Source organism: Mizuhopecten yessoensis, unplaced genomic scaffold (assembly GCF_002113885.1).
Source record: "Mizuhopecten yessoensis strain PY_sf001 unplaced genomic scaffold, ASM211388v2 scaffold8657, whole genome shotgun sequence".
Taxonomy (NCBI): domain Eukaryota; kingdom Metazoa; phylum Mollusca; class Bivalvia; order Pectinida; family Pectinidae; genus Mizuhopecten; species Mizuhopecten yessoensis.
Genome location: NW_018407656.1, coordinates 466,685 through 486,968, shown reverse-complemented (window position 1 = coordinate 486,968; position 20,284 = coordinate 466,685). Strand labels below are relative to the sequence as shown.

Below are 20,284 nucleotides of genomic sequence, written 5' to 3'. Positions count from 1 at the left end.
GGACCGACTCCTCATCCCCTAGTATGAACGACTCCTCAGCCCCTAGTAGGACTCCTCAGCCCCTAGTAGGACCACATCCTTCCTTAATTCGTTTGCTTCCTTGGTCCCAAGGATACAACATTGCGGTTGAAATCCGATTCATTGTTCAGGAGGATTAGTGCTTTAAAAGGGAAAAGATTTCGCCAGATGAAAGACACCGTTCCATGTCAGAAGTCCTTTTGACCAGATGAGCTGAAATGTTTGACCCAAGTTAATTTTTTTGAATTAGGGTTCCATATCAAAAATTGTTTTTACATATTATAGACAATTTAACCTTAAGAACAATTTTCAGGAGAAAAGTTTTCTTTTCAAACTTGAGATTTGGACTAAAAATGAAGACTGCCTCAGGATTCAGGTTTGAATTTGTATTAACATTTTTTCTCTCTAAAAAATTAAGAAAAAGATAGTTGGTGTGGTGATGTACAGAAATACAAAGTTCACTTCAAACTGAACTCGTTATTTTAACTTGAATTAGATGATTACTAGGGTGGTCGGGTGAAAGTTGAGAGTGCACTTGACTTTCACAATGGCAGCCACTGCCCAGGGTTCGATTCCCTGATCAGTAGTGGAAAGGTATGAGGTCACCTGCCCCACCATGTGGGTTTTCTCAGAGTTCCACCCACAATAAGCCCCGCATGCGCTAACATCTGGGTTAACAAGAGTGAAACTTGTTTGATAATTGTTGTAAAATAAATAAAGCTGAAATTTAGAAGAATACCCTCAGAATAAATAATGACCATCAAAATTTTGATGTTTTTTTTTGATAAAATATATAACTAAGATACCTAAAACTTTTCCCTTAATCCACATGAATTTTAGTGTATCTAAAATAAGACAAAAACAAACCAATATAGGGATCACATTTTTAATCCTTTGTTCTTAATTATAAAAGACAAGTATGTATATATTTGGGTTTCACATAGAAATTCATCACAAATAAATAAAGCACTCCAGCTATTTGTCCCTTCACTCTTCTATCAATGTCGTACGATATGAATACGATTTTTACGAGATTTCTGATACTTTCACTAGCAGTGAAGCCTAGTTACATTTTCATCAGGGCACGGTTTTAGCTTCATTGTACTGTTATTCAAGTTTTCAAGAACAAATCATTAATTCTCAGCACTAGCAAAATCAACTCTGTTTCTAATGAAACAATGCAATTTCATGAATGACATTTTACAAAAAGAACTTGACATTCACAAACAAACAAACAAGCTTTTGAATATTGCATCCGGCTGATGAGACAATGAGGAATATGAACACATTTTGTTTCCTTTGTAGAATGCAGTTCAGCCAGAAATAGGTTTATATGGAATTGTCTAATGTTCCAGAATAATGCCTCCATCAGTGAAATGTCCGTGAAAATCCTAGTCCTAAGGTTTTGGTTCTTTATTCTGGTCCCTCAGGTTGAGGGGCAGCCTCCTCGTCCTTCTGTCGGGGAGCTGGCATGTCAGCATCCGACATTTTCTTAGTGCCTGAGACAATGTCGTCGATTCTTAGAAGTAGCACAGCAGTCTGTGAAAAGAAAATGTTATGTCGTATATTTTAAGTGTACTATTTCTGTCCCCACCATGTTTTATGACTCAAGATAACTGCTGGTATCATTAATTCTACCTAGTATACTGATCTTCTGAGTATTAAAATGATTAACAGGGTTGTACAATCCAATATTTACAAGTTAACATTAAAAACTAACACTCAATGTTTTAAGTTCTGCCTTTCAAAGAAATTCATTTGACAATTTACATGTCAACCAACACTGTGCCTTCTGTATAAATGTTTAAATGTAGCATGCATTCCCCTAACCTCTTCCAAACAACAGACTCCAGGACCATGGTGTGCTGTTGTCTTTCAAAGACCACACCTAATGCAGGATACCTACATGCGTGTGAACAATATTTACCTCTAATGCAGTCTTGATTGTTTGTACTTTTACAGCAAATGGTTCCCAGATTCCGTAATCTTTCATGTCCACGATCTTGCCGTTCTCTCCATCGATACCCCACGACGTCGACTTGGCTGCTGCATGTTTCGCCTATAAACAAGTACGGCCATTAGTACAAATATTAGCGTAACACATGAATATTTTCAGGGATCTTTCAATTATACTTATTACTTAATTCTTAAATATTTCATATTTTTTAGTTTTTTCTCTCTTTCAAATTGGGGAAAATATAACAAGAAATGAAGAGCAAAAAAAAAAAAGATCTGAAAACCACCCCGACTCCTTGTCAAGATCATTTCACCTACCCTGAGAGCGGTGAGTGTTCTGATGGGGTTGCTGCCACAGTTTTGGATGAGTGTCCTTGGAATGACCTCCAGACCTTTGGCTACAGCCCTGTACGGCCACTGCTGGACTCCGGTGATGCTCTTGGCCTTCTCATTGAGGGCCTACAATACACACAACAGTGACTGGTAACATTACTTTTTTTTTAAAGTCAGTAATAGTTTTGTCACAAACATCATTTGTGACTGATCTTCATTCATCTGGAAACTCATTTATGATAAATGGCCACACAATGCAAGTATTACACAATTTTTAGATTTATATTTATGAAAATACATCATTACCCAATACATGTACAACAGGTAATGGGAGAAAACTAGAAATAACATGAAAGTCACCCCATCTCCTGTATGATTATTTTCAGTATAATAAATCATTGTCCAAGCTACAACTGACATACTTCCACCTGTCAATCAAAATGGTGTAACAATGACCAGCGCAATGACCAGGTATATATGCATACATGCTGTTTAGGTAACCATGCCAACACATGGATAAAATAAGAAAGCATGAGGTTGATTTACTTGAAGAAAATGTTCTATGTTTTATGACCATAAAACACAAACACTGCAAATAATTTCATTTTTTTATCATTGATATCCCGAGTTATCCAAGAGCTTGTAATTAGCGACAGAAGCAAACACATGAAAGTCCTTAACAGTGGTCGGCAACAGATGTCAAAATCTGGGGCTGAAACCGAAATTAATAGTCCTCACTGGGGTGACTAAAATATATAAGCAATTTTAGAATTGTAACCACTTGACAGTGTAGAAGCTAAATGCCTTATATAGGATGAGTATTCCCTATGATAAAAGGATTTAGCTCATTTGTTCTACCATTTACATAAATTATTCTCCCCCACTCTACTTTTCTCCCCAACCCCTTTACAATATATACAAATTTTGTTATAATGTGTTTTGTTGTGTGTCCCAACACCATCCTGCACCCCTACCTGTGAGAGAGCCATTTCTGCAGCCCCACCCCCGGGGACCAGGAGAGGCTCTGTCATCACATTACGGGCGACGTTCATAGCATCCTGGAGGTTCCTTTCGATCTCCATCAAGATGTCCTTGCTGGCCCCGCGGAGAAGGATTGTACATGCCTTGGGGTCCTTGCACTCAACCAGGAATGTGAAGTACCTATAATTGAGCAAAGCTATCTAATTAACAAACACGTACCTGGTGCCCAAAAGCAAAATTCCAGGACCACATTCATTTCATCATATTTTATTGAGTAAACAATAGGATTGAACAGCAGGCTAGGCCTATATAAGTTCTCTCCTTAGGTTGACATGACAAAGACAAATATGAATGAAATGGTTTGTAAGAAAATATTGATGCAAATCATATATAATAAGTAGCATAGACATATATATATATATATAGCAGATGGTATAGGGGAGATAATTCCATGTATGTTTCAATTACATATAAATATTTAATTGATATTTTTAGCTATACAATGCTCATATTAAAAAGTCAATCATAATTAATTAGTAATAGGAAAGCAATGCCCTAATGATATATTAAACAGAGAAATTGCTACAATTATTTTTTTGTTTTTTGTTTTGCAAGTCATTAGCGCCCCCTGTTCATACCCTGCTGCTGTTGCATGAAGTAGTTAGAAGTATAGAACCATTTAGTATCAATATATATACCATTGGTAGGAGTGATAAAAAGTAAGGGATACAACAACATCAAAATATGAAAAACATAAAATGAGGCAATTCAGCTAGAAGATTTTGAAAATGTAGTATAATTATTATGTGTAAGATGTATTGCCAGTGTTCTATGTGTAAATCTTTCATCCCATCGAGTTTCAGACAAGAAGTCTCTAACGGCCTCTACCGTTCACATATCATCCACTCGAGAAGAATCCAGATTAAACCACAGAACACTAAGCATTCAAACTTAGCACATTTATGTTTTACTTTATTGCACCCATCAGTAAAAACAGCACACAAAGCTTAATCCCTTAGGTGTATAATATTAAAACATCAATGTATATATAACAATCAGTAGAATCACATAATGGTTTAAGGACAGTATTTTATCAGTTACGACTATATAAAACAAAATTTATAGATTGCTTTGATTGATTAAACAAGTCTTCTTGTGTTGTATATATATTTAAGAACACTATCAAGTATAGATTTATTTTCAGTATTGTTTAACACAGTGCTTCCATTAAGAAGTGTTTTAGTATCAAGATTAACCGGACACACTTCAAAAATCTCATTTATTAAAGTTTGTCTCTCATCAGTATACATTGGACATTTTGAAAGATAATGTGTAGCAGTTTCATAAGCATCACCACACAGACAAGATGGAGACTCTTTCAAGTGATCTTTGAATAGATCATAGTTCAGGTAACTCGCCTCCACATTTACACCAGCTCAAGTGTGTGTGAAGAGGATCAAACCACATAAAACTATTCATAGAAAAACGTAAGTATTAGGGCAACACCTCTTCTATCAGATCGTTGTATTTTCTACTGGTGGGCATGGAGGTCTTTCATATTAGGGAAAAGTGTCTCAATATTGGCGACCACCTCTAAATATTTCCTTAGCGGCTCTGTTTAACAATTATTTTTATTGAACTCATATTAAATTGAATACAGATGAGCCATTATTTCACAATTACAAATTCTGTATTAAAACGAAGACAAAACACAACACTGTATATCCACTATACACATCTATGTATAGACAAAAAAACTGCTGTATATGCAAGAAAATTCTAAAGAATGTTGAAACTTACTCATCACCAAATTGCTCGACTTTGAATAGACCACACTCTGTTCCGACATCTTCTTCCTTGATTTCATCTGTACGGTTAACGATGGTAGCACCACAGGCTCTGAAAATACAATTTATACCGAATGTTATCAAATCCTTTTTGACAATTTCAACACGAGTCATTTTCTTTAATGAATTGTAAATTAATTCACAATGTAGAAATTTAAATACAGTGTATAAGACATTTATTATACAGAATGTAAAACGACAATTTCGCACAACAAAACTAGAACTACAAGCCATTGTTTAGGATAGTAATTGTCTTGCATCGTTGAACACAGGTTTAAAAATCAATGCAGTTAGTTTACAAATGCTTGAAAAATAAAAAATAAAACATTCAGGTTTTCTTTTTTAAGGATAACTGAGATTATCTCTTTTCCAAGGATTTGTGCAACATCTGTTTGTAAATCATAATTTGGATCCGATTGATTTACAGAGGACACATTTGACAGGTAAACAAGGACTGATGACAGATTTGTGAAGTAAACAAGGACTGATGACAGGTTTGTAAAGTACACAAGAAATGATGACAGATTTGTAAAGTACACAAGGAATGAGGACAGATTTGTATACGTATAATACACAAGGAACGATGACAGATTTGTAAAGTACATAAGGAATGATGTTAGATTTGAAGGTACACAAGGATGTGTAGTCAGTCCTTGATATTATACCACTCTGGAAATGAAATCCTATTAATTCCTGTGCCTAGTTTTATAAGATTTCTTAAAAATAAATCGCCATATATAAATACAGTTAATTTTAGGTTTTGTTCACTATTTTCAGGGCCAACCTTTTTGTTAACTTGGCATTAAATTGAACAGATATTGAAGAGCTACCTATATCTAGAAATCACTAAAATGAATGCCATCCTACCTGGCAATTCTGTTGTTGTCGGATTTCCTGACTCGTCGGATTACACTGACACCAGCTTTGACGAAAAAGTGTTGAGCTAGATCAGACACACCCTTCTCTGTGATGACCAAGTCGGGCTTATAGGCGAGGACTTCGTCACAAATCCTCTTAACATATTCCTCCTCCATCATAAGGATCTTACTGCAAGACAAACCATCAATGATATACTTCAAATATTCCTGTTAACATCCTTCAAATCACCCTATTCAAACTTACTTGAAGAACTTGATAACTTCCATATTATACCATTAATACCCTACAAACATCTTATTTTCTATCGGTTAAAATTTAAATAATCTTTAATCAATCAAAACCACGCCAAACTATGTTATGCTTGAAAGCAGATATGATGTATTTATTCACCCTTTAAACTTTTAATAATTTCAGTTTTCATTGATGAAATGAGTAACACACTGTCTAGCACGGCTTGAGAGAACCTATTCTGACAGTGTAATAATACTTACGCAAAATCTTCTTCCTTTGTTATCTCAATATTTGTCTGCAATAGAAAGATAGCAATGAGAGTTCCCACTTCTTACAAACATTTCTGTACCTGATGTTTTTTTTATATATATTACCACGTACACATATTACAAACTAAAAGAAAATCTTATACATGTTCTGTTACAATTCTGTTGGATGATATAAATTGAAAATTTGACCCAAGAACAAATTAACATATTTTCTTTTGTCTTACCTGGCTTTCACCTTTCTTGTATTCTAATGTACAGTCCAGTAAAATTATTCTAGGGTTTTCTAACCTCCTGAAATGCATAAAAACTTAATTAACTAAATAATTTGCTGTATACTATACATTTTATGTTGACCACGTATAAAAAAGATCCTTTGACTCAAAGAGTTATTGACGATAAATAAAATCTTTACTATAATCATATATGTGATAAAATCTATGTCAATGAAACTTTCAGGATCACCAGCATTGTGGTCAAATTTTAATTTTTAACTTTATGGTTCGTCTTTTATATTAGAAAATGACATTCACCAAACCTACCGTTTCATTTTCTGGTGAACAACATCTTTGTTGAGCATAACTCCCTTTAATACTTTCGAGTCCTCCATTGTTCCCCCTGGAACCTGGAAAAAGAAATATTTTGTTGCAAGAAAATCTATCTTTCTGTATCCAAAGGGCAATAACTCTGTAGAAATGCTACAACTCCTCAGCAATGTGCTGACTTATAGTGTTTGGTTTGTTTGTGTTTTATGTCCTATTGACAGCTATGGTCATTTAAGGTCGTGCCAGGTTTGGTGGTGGAGGTAAGCTGGAGTACCAGAGAAACTGGTACTAGTACCTGGTGACTGCCCCACGCAAGCCTCGAACCCATGACCAAGTGGTGGAGGGCTACTGATTGTAGACATTCAGATGCTTTAACCATTCATCCACCACAGTGCCTTATTTGCTTACTTTATGACCTGCTATGATTGGTGCTCTATCCATAAGAATCATGCTGCCCTTAAAATATACTTAACATGTATAGAATAAACATTTTATATTGTGAGGATGCTCTTATCCAGACATTCGCGTGGTTCAGCATCAAGTTCAGTTCCTACCTTTTCTACTTTTGCGTATCGTTTGATATCAATTTCCCGTCGGCCATTTTCCTCTATGGCAACTGTTGCTGTGGCATCTAATGCAATCTGGCAAGCAAGTTCAGACCTGGAAACCAATTCAAAAGTAGATTTGAAACAAGCAAATTCGTGGAATTTATATCCCCCGCTTGCAGGACATATTGTAGGTTAACATTATTGAGGTAATTAGGTTAAAACATTTTGAGTATCTTGCTGTCGAGACATAATGCATACCTTGAAACTTGAAGAAAAAAAAGAGCCCTATACCCCATTGATTATCCGTAAATATGCACAAATCACATCGGTTGGCAAACTTAGCATGAGTTGGATGTGCATTAAAGGAATAAGGTTGAAACATCTTAACAATATCTACAGCAATTATCACACGAAAACCAAAGAGTGCCCAAGATGGGTGGAAAGACAGAGGAACGCAAATATTGCTATCAAGTTCGAAGGAATTTGGCTAATATTTGCTAGAGTTATTAAGGTTGTCAAACTTGGCCGAGCCCTTAATGCTTTGAACCATGTTACTAAGTTTGAAGACAATCGGATAATATTTGCGAGAGTTAATGAACAGAAACGGTAGATAATGTTTTCGTTATTTAAGGGGCCATAACTCCGCCAAATGGGGTCTGCTGAAAGTTGTCATCGAACTTGGCCGAGCCCTTAAGGCGTTTAACCCTGTGACCTAGTTTGAAAAAAATTGGTTTACGCTTCCACAGAAACGAAGCGTGACAGACAGACAAACCCAAATTAATATCCCCCGTTTCGGTGAAAGCGGGGAATAATAAAAAATGAACAAGATGTGATCCAACATGCCAGACTTATATACAAACATTCTTAACCTACCAACTTCTCAAGGACCTACCAACTTCTCAAGCAACTTCTCAAGGACCTACCAACATCTCAAGGACCTACCAACTTCTCAAGGACCTACCAATTTCTCAAGGACCTACCAACTTCTCAAAGCCAGAGTTATAATTACCTAGCAATTAAAAGTGGTCCCTAGTATTCACAATTGCAATTATTAGTCAAACATAATTCACTCATATAAAATCGATACTGCCACTAGAGCTAAATTGTATTACATTACATTTCTATGTAATGTGCTGTAACTCAGAAAACTCTTAAAATGAACAAACTTAGAAATTTCGTTTTTGTTAATATCAAATACTTAACGTCCAGTTGTGTTTTCATAACGGTCATACGGTATAACATATCAGCTCTATTTGTCAGGCTAGGTAAAACTCTGGTCACTCAAATTGTTATTTACCTGTTGTTACCTTAGAGCAAAACCAATTTCTGACAGTCTAACGATTACTGTAATGCTGTTTAACACACATTGTAGATTATACAGAATCTTAATTATTGTGATGAGAAACTAGAACACTGACAGGTCAATAAGGGCCCCGTCNTGGACTTCAAAAAGAATCGCAAGGAAGCAAAATATACATTTTACATGTACTATGATGTGAGTCTTGTTTCCTTCCACCTCCATATTTGCTGGGCTAACAGAAATGTAAATACCGGTGCAATACTCATTTGTTAGCTTTGATTTGTTTTATTTCACCTTATATACCTCCTCCATCAAGAGCCAGGGTCAAAGTCAGAGATCCACTTTGTCTTTGACCTTTGGACCCAAATGACCTTGACCATTAACCCAGTGACCCTGATCTTTGGTCAGTTGACTTATTCTTTAATTCCGACCAACTTTGCTCCTTAATATCATAACAAAATGTTCATCAGTGAAAATACAAAACTTGACCTTGACCCTTTGAAACCTGTAACCTGGACCTAAGGTCAGTTGACTCTGTGTTAAGTTCTGAACAACATTGCTTCATAATGTCATAACAAAAAGTTCATCAAGGAAAAGATACAAAATTTAACCTTCACCTTTGACCCAGTCACCTTGACCTTCGGTCAATTGACTCCTTGTTTAATCTGAGCTACATTGCTTCATCATGTCATAGCAAAATGTTCACCAGTGAACAGATACAAAATTTAACATTGACTTTTGACCCAATGACCTTGACCTTTGGTCAGTTGACCCCTTGTTTAATTCTGATCAACTTTGCTTCATCATGTCATAGCAAAATGTTCATCAGTGAAAAGGTGCATAATTTGACTTGACCCCTGACCCCATGACTTTGACCTTTGGTCAGTTGACCCCTTGTTTAATTCTGATCAACTTTGCTTCATAATGTCATAACAAAATGTTCATCAGTGAAAAGATGTAAAATATGACCTTGACCTTTGAACCTAATGACCTTGACATTTGACCTCGACTTTTTACCTCAGTGTGTCTCATTGTTTAATTTCGAACAACTTTGCTCCATAATGTCATAGCGAAATTTTCACCAGTGAAAAACTACAAAATTTGACCTTGACCCCTGACCCGATGACCTTGGCCTTTGGTCAGTTGACTCCTTGTTTAATTCTGATCAACTTTGCTTCATAATGTCATAACAAAATGTTCATCAGTGAAAAGATGTAAAATTTGACATTGACCTTTGAACCTAATGACCTTGTCCTTTGACCTTGACTTTTTACCTCAATGTGTATTTTTGTGAACTAAACATCTTGACCAAGTTTCATGTTCATCGGTCAATAAATACCAAAGTTATCAGCCAGGAACAAAATTTGTGGACGGACAGACAGACAGAGTGATTACTATAGGGCACCCGTATCTCCGATACGGGGCCCTAATTACAGTAATATATATACTATTGCATACAACCTTTCCATAGTTTTCCCCCATCCTGTAAAATTGATCTTCAAATTGTACCAAATCGCACAATGGGACAAACGATTGTTATATCGCACAGTTGTGCGCACCATGTGTGGCCAGTGTGGGAACTGTGTGCGCACACAATTTTTGGTGCGTTGTGCGGTAACGCAACCTTTCGTATCTTATGGCCTAACAAGGTGCTGCATACCTACCATTTACAGTCAGAACTTTCCATCATATCTATTTTTGAATACCTACCATTTACTAATGAACTTAGTGCCGACACAACTTTTGACTATTTTCATCATGTCTTCTTTGTTTGTCAGATCTACAGGCACACTAGAAAAAGAAATGGAAGGTATATTACACAATGATTTCTGTGAAAATTAGCTGTTGTTAACTTCTCTGAAATATAGAAAATGTAAATAAGGAAATTCTCAATTGAAGCCTTTGTCTTATAAACCATGTAGGCATATGTATGTTTGCTAATTGCTGATGCCTCCTTGTACAAGTTTGGAAATGACGCCATAACACACAGTGATTTTTTTGGTCAAGTTTTACTGCCAAATACAGACTGTTTCCCTTAGCTTAAAAGTGCCTTTTTTTCCCAAAATGACCCGACACTGAGGAATATATTCCCAATCTCAATACAAATAATGCTGAATAGTTATTTCAAATAAGGGGAAACCCTAACAATGAAAATCCACTGGGAAAGTGAACATGTACGAAGTAAGATCAGTGTGTCTGCTGGGTTTGGAGCACTGTCTTCATTTACACTAGCTGAGCTTGTGGGTAATTAACAAGGTTTTGTCTCACAGATTTGACCATATTGCTTCTGAGGTAACATTTCAGTAGTTAAGCATTTTCTGACTTTCCCAAAAGTCTGTTCTTTCTTGCAGAACCATGTGGACTTGACAAGTTCTTTGAGGTGCATTCTATGATAATTATAATCAATACACATAACGATAATACTGTTTGCTGATGCATCATTACGATTCCGTCACTCAGAGCCTATTTGACCAAATAATATTTGCTTAAATGTGTTGTTTTTAATTTCAACAATTAGTGGATATGTATGAACAATTTTTTAACATTGTTTTTAGTCCTTCCAAAAAACCTGAAATGTTTTGTAATCTTTGGTCATATCAGTGTGTGTCAAAATGAAATTGTGGAGACTTTTTTGTGAACATTTACCTAATTTGATTGCGGAGGATGTCAACCAGATCCTCAAGGGCCTGTCTGAAGGCACTGATGATGATGGTCGGATGCATCTGCTGCTCCAGGAAGGGGGCGGCCTGGGCAAGCATCTCACCCGCTGTCGAACAATAGCAGATATGTTACAGAATAAAACATTGGTTCTTCAATGAAAGCATTGGGTTGTGATAATAAACTTAATCATTCTGAATTAGAATTTAAGAGAAACGGAGCTCAACGCAAAGTTATTTTTAAATATTTCTGTTAATACTTTTCAACCATTGTACAAACACAAGAATGATCATGATAAGGTCAAAATTTCTTTTAGAATTTATCAATGCCGAAAAACTTTCAAAGCTTGCTCAGATGATTTTTTTCCAAATTTGCATCCATTTCCAAAATTCAAACTGATGCCATCCATCTTGTTGATAGGAAACAACACCAACCACGCTAACACTCCAATACTGCCTAAGATAGTGCAATGTATTGTACTTCAAATTTTACATATCCAGAGATGGGGTCAAAGCCACCAAATGCTCGCCTGTTTAAAAATTTATCGTCGCTAAAAATTGGTTTGTTGTAAAACGTTATTATTAAGATAAAAGACAAAAATTTAAAACAGGAGCACCGCAAATGGATGCCTATCCAATGATTTTTTGTTTGTTTGATATTTAAAGTACCTAATAAGAACAATAACACATGATCGGACTGAACTGTACACCACTGTACACCACTGTACACTACACCACTGTACACCACTGTACACCACTGTAGAAACTTGCACCGAAACTTTAACCGAGAAACTTGCACCCAAAGTACAAAACAGGTAAATTTTTTTATCAAAATTTGAGTGAAACTACTTTTTAATTCTAACTGAACTACATCAATATTAAACCCCACAGGAACCCCCATGCCAAATATCAACATTCTGCTACACAAATTTAATTAATGACAAGCTTCTAAATAACTTGCAGGTGAAACTTTAACGTTTTCACGCCAACACTCACGCCAGGTGTATCGCTATCGCTCTCTGCTCTTCGAACAGGCGACCTAAAAATAGACGTATGCCAATTCTACCCAAAGTCAGTGAAGATATACGGGTGTAGTAGTCTAGATGCACCAATATAGTTATCATGTTTAGTGACTGTTGGACTTCTAGATTTAGAGCAATGGAGTTGAACACAAAGTCAAACCAAGACGTTGTGTGGATGGATGGACCAACAGTGTACTTTACTCACACAGGATGATGACGGAGGTCGTTCCGTCCCCAACTTCCTCGTCTTGTGTGCGGGCTACTTCAATCATGGACTTCGCTGCTGGATGCTGGACAGTGATCTAAAAGGATGTTTTAACAATAAATGCTTGAAACATACGATCTCAGCAATTATAAAACTTCAGCAAAGTTCCAAGCACTGAATTAAAAACATGCATTATAACATTCATCATGTATCAGCTGTAGTATAGAGATAAACACTGTCAATATATCAGTGCTCTTTTTTTCCCCATCAAATAATTCTTTTATATGAGAACTTTAATAATTGACCACATATATGTCAAAGTTGTGTTGGCTTATCAGACACTGTTATGTACATAACAAACTGTCCATTATAAGGTAGGAGGATGGAAGGCAAATATTACTATTTTGAAATATTTTTTACAAAGATTATAGTGATAAAAGTTTGAGTTGGACAGTGCTTATGTAAAACAAGTACTAATTTGTTTTGAGAACTTTGAGAATTTCTACATCTTAAGAAAACACTACTTTAACATGAAATGCTTGTTGGTATAATATTTTCATGGTTTGAAACAATTAAGGTCATTTGGTGGTACAAACGCTCCTGTATGCCAATAATCAAGTATATTAACCAAATCTGTTGTATTCATTTTGGTGGTTCTACAACAAGCACGAAAACCAGCAGCATTTATACATGACCAACAATTCCTGGTTTATACTTTATAGTACTAAAAGTACTTGAATTCCAATACCAAACAGACAGATGAGCAGTAAAGAGCTGGATAAAATGTACACATACCTCCCGAAGAATGGCATTGCCATCGTTGGTCATGACAATTCCTCCCATTGGGTCCATCAACATCTGTTGAAATGTAAAAAAATATATATACATAAATATTAAGTTAACGGAATATTTTGGTAAATAAGAACTTGGTAAAATTCCTGTTCAAAGAAACATAACTCAAATCTTCCTTGTATCAAAAGAACATGTCACTTATCCCTTGAACCAGTGTTCCCGATCACGCAGAATCCTGCGTGATTCACACGTAGTAAACACCTTTGCACGCATAAATTCATCATACTAAGCGTGAGTATACGCATAATAATTTTGTACAATGTTATGTCATTTTTGTATTTTAAATGATGATATTCAGAAAATCCTCGGGCTGAGTATCACTATAGTATACTGCGTAATTGAACATGAATGACGGGAAAAAACCCAGCAGACGATATTTGGATTACTATTGTCAGCTAAAGACGACAACTTTCAGTTCATATTCTTACATAATGACTGTCTGTGCCCAGTGTGGATAAGTTACATGATCTCTGTTTCAGTAATACGCGCCATTTTTTAAAAACGAAATCAAAACACAGACATTTGAGTTTGAATTACGTTTTCTTGTGCAATTTGAACTTAGAAACAAATCATCTGTAGAAATAAACTGCTGCTTGGCTAAGAATACATCATTGTTATAACTGATTTTTTGGCACATTTATTGATGTATAAGTATTTTTGCCAAAAGTGATCTGATTTGGGTACTGCCTACAAACCCCCCCAATTACAAAAGTGACCGAGAACACTGAACTGTTTAAGGGTGAAGAAATTTATGACAAGAACAATCTTTTCATGGTTTCAAGACAGACATAGGTTGTCAAAAGGTATATATGTACGCTTTCCTCTTCTTAGAATTTTAACAATAAAGAAATTAATGTAATTGCTCAATCACTATTTTTATTGACAAGTACCTATTTTTCTGTGTTAAAGTATTAGGACATCAAAATCACATACATTTGCGCTGTTCTATACATTATAAAGCCAAATTAACATGAGCAATAATTTCAGATGCATAATATGTTACTGAAATATTTTGCGCATCCTATTTAACTATACATACCTTTAACATCGACTTTGGTCCTAGACATGTTCTGATGATGTCGGCGATTGCCTGTTAAAAAGCAGTGAGAAACATCACATATATACCGATTTATGCTACTACAACAGAAAAGGAAACTGCAGCACACGTCCATTTCAGGATTTAAAAATTATATTCCGAAGTTCTATAAAAATTAACTATCAGGTCATGTAGTAGTCCTTCTGCTTAATATGTATATCTTCCACATTTTTCTAAGTCTTTTCCCAAAGACAACACTTTTTATAAGCTAGGTTCAGGTATCCTTTTGAAAAGTGCACACATAGTTCTTGAAACAAGTGTTTAACATGAGAGGAGAACAGAATTCATGTCCAGGACATCAAAACTCAAGATGGACATTCCAACTTATTGAGCAATCTGTTGGTCATCCTGTCCAGTCCCACTACACTACAAATATATCATTCAATACTTTTTAAATTTCTATATAGAATAAAAACAGGTGAAACTGGTTGGCATCACAGGACCTGATAGTTTGTTAAAAGCTATAAACTAAGGTGTTCAGGATAATATCTGCAGAAACATGTAGTGTTGATTGGCTGGCTATTTTATTGGAAAATGGCTGTGCCAAGCCAAGGGTCTCTTTAAAGAACCTAAGCATTTTTTCCTACGTCAACTAGAAATGTGGTTTTTGATTCAAGAAAGTAAGGTGGGGGTTGATTTTTTGACACCAAGAGTTTACCTCCCTTCTCCTATATTATATTCATTGGGGGTTGCATTTTTATAAAAAGTCGATGAAAACCTCTTAAATGTGTAAAATTACCCGGAACAAATAAAGCCGGATACCGGCCATAATACAAGTAGAATTTAAATTTTGCAATATGAAAACTACTTGCAATTTAATGTAGTACCAATCTCTATCAACAATTCATCATGTTCAGTATTGAAAAAAAGGAAACCAAGAAGACAACCAATATTACATATTGTTGACATAATGAGTATATATTTTGGAGGGGAGAAAGGGGGGGGGGGGGGGGCATTTTCATCTGGGAACCTTCCTCAGTCAACGTTGTCGATTACGGAATTTTATCTAAACAGTGTGTCAGGGTTTCACCGGCCCATTTCATACCCAACATATTTTAATGTAAAGAACATGGGGTAATACGGAGAATACACTAAAACCTATGTATCATTATAAATTGATGTTATTTATGTCAAATGATACAGTAATCCCGGCATTTTATTGAATATTTATTAAAAAACATATATAGCTTTGTGATAAATTAAGAACAAAATCAGCCACACATCATAGACCAAATATGACTAAAAAACGAATTTTGAATGGATCCAAACCAAACATGTTCCAAGACCAAAACAAATCTAGACAAGTCTAGAAGCTTCTGGGACGGCCATGGCGACCATGTGAGAACCATGCTTGCTTACTTTGCCGGCTGCAATGTTGCCCTGCTGGACTTTCTTGCCGGATTCCCGCTTGGTGTTCTGGTCTGTAAGGAAATAAGATATTCATGTAATTATTGTAATTAAAGAAATACATTTCAAACGATTTAAAATGGAAGAATACTCACTAAGAACGATGATGTTGCCTTGTCCCCCTAGCATGCTTGTTTTTTGTAGACCGGAAGTGTAGCGCCGCCTGTCGACACGGGAGATAACTCCAATGATCAAAACAAATATGACAGGTCAGCATGTGCTTTATTTAGAGAAAGGTTGAAGGTGAGATTTGGTCGGGAACATAACAGGTAACTCGTTCAAGGCGATACCTGTCTCTTTGGCATATACATTCTGTACTTGACATCTGAAGAATTAAGATTAATATAAAATTCTCAACAAGTTTTGTTTGCTAGAGTCGAGAGTCAGGCACTATATCGACTGTTACAGTACAGAGGTGTTTTGTCAGGTGACAAGTAATGTTACCCGGTTTATATTAGCTTATGACGATTGGGTGAGGAGACTAAATAAATATACCTGTGGTAACTGCATGTTATGGAATCACCAGATTATCTTGGATATTGTATGGAATGCAATGTGTGTTGCCTCTTTAATCTGTCTATCAAATATGAAGAAACTTGGTGTGTTCTGTGTTGAATACTATCAGTTTAAGTAAGATGATTGCAATAATTTAGCCCTAGAATTATTATATATTTCAATAAACATAAATTGCTTATAAGATCACAGGCACTGCAAGTAAGTGATATTTTTTCTTCAGTCACAAAATCTAAACAAGAGGCCCAGAGCACAGGTGCTCCTCTATTCCAGCATGCTACTGGTTAAATATCATCACACAGGGGCTCCTGGTATTCGCGTAAGAAGTTGTTTAAAGATATTTACAGGTTTGACCCCTTTGACCATGAAAGTAGGTCAAGGTAATTAATTTGGGGAAAACATTATAGCACTCTGTCCCAGGTACTTACTGGCCAAGTATCATTACTCTTGGCCTCTTGATTAATCGAAAGAAGTTGTTTGAAAGTTTTTACATATATGACCCCTGTGACCTTGAAAGTAGGTCAAGGTCATTTATTTGAGGAAAATTTAAGCAATCTGTCTCTGGTACCTACTGACCAAGTATCATTACTCTGGGCCTCCAGGTTAATCAGAAGATGTTGTGTAAAGATATTTACATATTTGACCCATTTAACCTCGAAAGTAGGTGAAGGTCATTTCTTTGAGAAGAGATTTTTTCACTCTGTCCCTGGTACCTACTGGCCAAATAACAGTAGTCTGGGCCTCCTGGTAATTCTTTAGAAGACATTTAGAGGTTTTGAACACATTCAACCCTTGTGATCTTTAAAGTAGGTCAAGGTAATTTATTTGAGGAAACATTATAGCACTTCATGCAAGGTACCTACTGGCCAAGTAGTATTACTCTTGACCTCCTGTTTATGCAGAAAAAGTTGTTTTAAGATTTATTTTGCATATTTGACCCATGTGATTTGATAGCAATCTGTCCCAGGTACCTACTGGCCAAATATCATTGCTTTAGGCCTCTTGGTTATTCAGAAGAAATTGTTTAAAAGTTTAACACATTTGGAGGCACAGTATTCTAGTGGTAGGACGCAGGGCTAGTGACCAAAGGGTTGCAGGTTCGAGTCACGTCACGGCACTTGTGTTGTATCTATGAACAAGATCCTTTATTCAGCTTGTTCCAATCTACTCAGCTGTAAATGGGTACATGGTTAGACAGTGCTAGAATTGTTGTATGCTAGCTGTGAGCGCTGTAATGGCAGCACTTGTGCCAGGTGATCTAAAAATAATCATAAGGGTTTTAATTTACATGTAAGGACCTGGAGATTTTATATTATTTTTTAGTTTTTGTGACTCATAACAACAAGAGCCTGTGGTCTGATGATTAATTTTCCCTTTCAGGATGCCTAAATTAAAGCGAAAAGCTAAAAATGATGAGGAAGATGCTAGTAAAGCCAAGAAATCATGTCAAAATAAAGAGGCTGACAGCAACAACCAAAAAATAGTGAAAAGCCCCGATTTTGATTCTAAAACAATTCCGTCTGCTAACCCAGGACCATCCAAGAAAGCAGTAAACTCTGGCTTTGAAGCAGATAAAAGGCTTCCTGCATTATTTTATAGAAAGTCTTGTTTGCAATTAGCAAAGGATCTTCTCGGACGAGTCCTTGTACGAAGATGTCCCACCTCCGGAGATCTTCTGTGTGGGAAGATAGTGGAGACGGAGGCCTACCTAGGAAGGGAGGACAAGGCAGCACACTCGTATAAAGGGAAAAAGACGGATAAAAACAGCGCCATGTTTATGGACCCTGGGACGGCTTACGTGTACAACATCTACGGAATGTACTGCTGTTTTAATGTGTCCAGTGAAGGTATGTACATTTTATTAAGTGTAACGGCCAAGGAAGAGGGGAAAATACTGCCTTACTGGCAAACTTGCTCTATAGTAGAGACATATGTAATATACGTCTCTGTCTATAGTTAGGCAACATCAAGTGTGGTCATCAGTGCATGGCAGGACGGGTGCACATATATATAATTTTCTGCTAATATAGTCAAATATACAGTACACATAAATGGGATTCCATTTCTAGAAAGGTGATGAAAAAAACAAAATAAAAAGAAAAAATACTTCAAAACATGCTTTGCTTAATTTATGCTTTGATTCAAAACCACAAAATTTTGGTTTTGTATTTGTTGAAAATCGCTATCTTATTAACCTTCGGAACTGAAGTTTAAGAGATTGATGTCCTATACACTTGTTGCTTACATTGAGCATTTTTTAGCAAAAACAATAACAAATATTGTAAGTTTTGATGACTTGTGAAAATGTGACATTAAGTCTGTAAAAAACCTTATGAATCACCTTACCAAAGATTTTGTACCTTTCACCCCTATGTAACTTTAGTAGACTCTACCAAGCGTTGATCTGGATGAGTCCATTATGGTCTACAGTGTTGAAAGGGTTAAAAACCCTATACTACTGCAAAAATCTGTGACTAAGCATATATATATATATATAAACTGTTTTGTGACATGACTATATACCTTTGTTAAATCATTCCTGAAAATAAAACCATACTTTGTCAAACTTTTGTGTCGCCTGCAGTGGTACAAATATCCATAAAACTTACTCTTGTTGTCATGATTTTGTGTGAGTGCTTATCAGTATCATTTAGTGTGTTGTAATGTCGTTGCAAATAATTTAAGTTTCTATTTAAATCTGACGTTGACCTTTCTTCTTCTTGATCACTTTCAGGTGAAGGTGCGGCCGTGTTACTTCGAGCCATAGAACCCATTCAGGGGCTGGAAATTATGACCCGCAACCGCAGTGCACAGCGCAAAGAAACTGCCAAGGCCCTGAAAAGCAAAGAACTGGGTAACGGCCCATCCAAATTCTGTCAGGCTCTAGCCATTACCAAGAACACCATCAACAAACAAGATCTGGTCAGTTCTCCGGACATTTGGATGGTAGCCGGAGAAAATATTGATGACCGTCAAGTAGTGGCCAGTAAAAGGATTAACATAGGGTATGCTGAGGACTGGGTAGACAAACCTTACCGGTTTTATGTACTCGACAATAGTTGTGTAAGTGTCCGGGATAAAAGTGCAGAGGCGTTACTGAGATCAAGTTAAGGGAGATCACTCTGTTTAGTCCCAGTAAAACTGCCTCGATACTATATCTTGTAAGTATAGACACTCAGCCTCCCTGCCTGAAAACAGATCTTAAATAACAAATTATGTTGGAATTGGTGTTGTTGATTGAAGAAATTGTAAGTCATTTCCTAAAATTGGTTTTCACAATAACTATCAAGTGTCTTGACTATCTAATGTGGGCATAAATTTACATCAGGTGCCATACATAAATGGCTCAATTCTAAGTCTTGAGTTGTTTATATATATATAAACCTTATTAAGAACTTTTCTTTTAATACGCCCACCGTCTGACTTGTTCTTGTTTTTAATTGGCATTCCTAATAGTAGATTTATTTATGTTGTTTTTTTTACATATCGGTATTTGTGTGTTTGTGATTTTTTTCACATTATATTTTTTTTTATATTTTATGTGTAAACAGAGATTAGTTATTAAATAATATTAATGTATTATTATTACTATGGTATTTAACCTTTAGTAATTGATTATCGCAAGTAA

General features: G+C 35.9%; 2 protein-coding genes across 2 annotated transcripts; one reads left to right on the top strand and one right to left on the bottom strand.

Moving 5' to 3' along the window:
* Nucleotides 1–888: 888 nt before the first annotated feature.
* Nucleotides 889–16,320, bottom strand: LOC110456313 (T-complex protein 1 subunit gamma-like). Its single transcript, XM_021506981.1, has 17 exons — nt 16,239–16,320; nt 16,096–16,157; nt 14,680–14,730; nt 13,584–13,646; nt 12,789–12,885; nt 11,551–11,671; nt 10,615–10,695; nt 7,611–7,716; nt 7,054–7,136; nt 6,739–6,805; nt 6,506–6,540; nt 6,003–6,182; nt 5,089–5,187; nt 3,282–3,468; nt 2,293–2,433; nt 1,946–2,077; nt 889–1,557 (listed from the first exon to the last, which is right to left on the bottom strand). The coding sequence occupies exons 1-17, from the start codon at nt 16,270–16,272 to the stop codon at nt 1,432–1,434; spliced, it is 1,665 nt and encodes a 554-aa protein (XP_021362656.1). The 5' UTR covers nt 16,273–16,320; the 3' UTR covers nt 889–1,431.
* Nucleotides 16,321–16,342: 22 nt separating this feature from the next.
* Nucleotides 16,343–20,165, top strand: LOC110456314 (probable DNA-3-methyladenine glycosylase). The gene is made up of 3 exons (XM_021506982.1): nt 16,343–16,412; nt 18,037–18,503; nt 19,391–20,165. The coding sequence occupies exons 2-3, from the start codon at nt 18,038–18,040 to the stop codon at nt 19,765–19,767; spliced, it is 843 nt and encodes a 280-aa protein (XP_021362657.1). The 5' UTR covers nt 16,343–16,412; nt 18,037; the 3' UTR covers nt 19,768–20,165.
* The last annotated feature ends 119 nt before the right edge of the window (nt 20,166–20,284 follow it).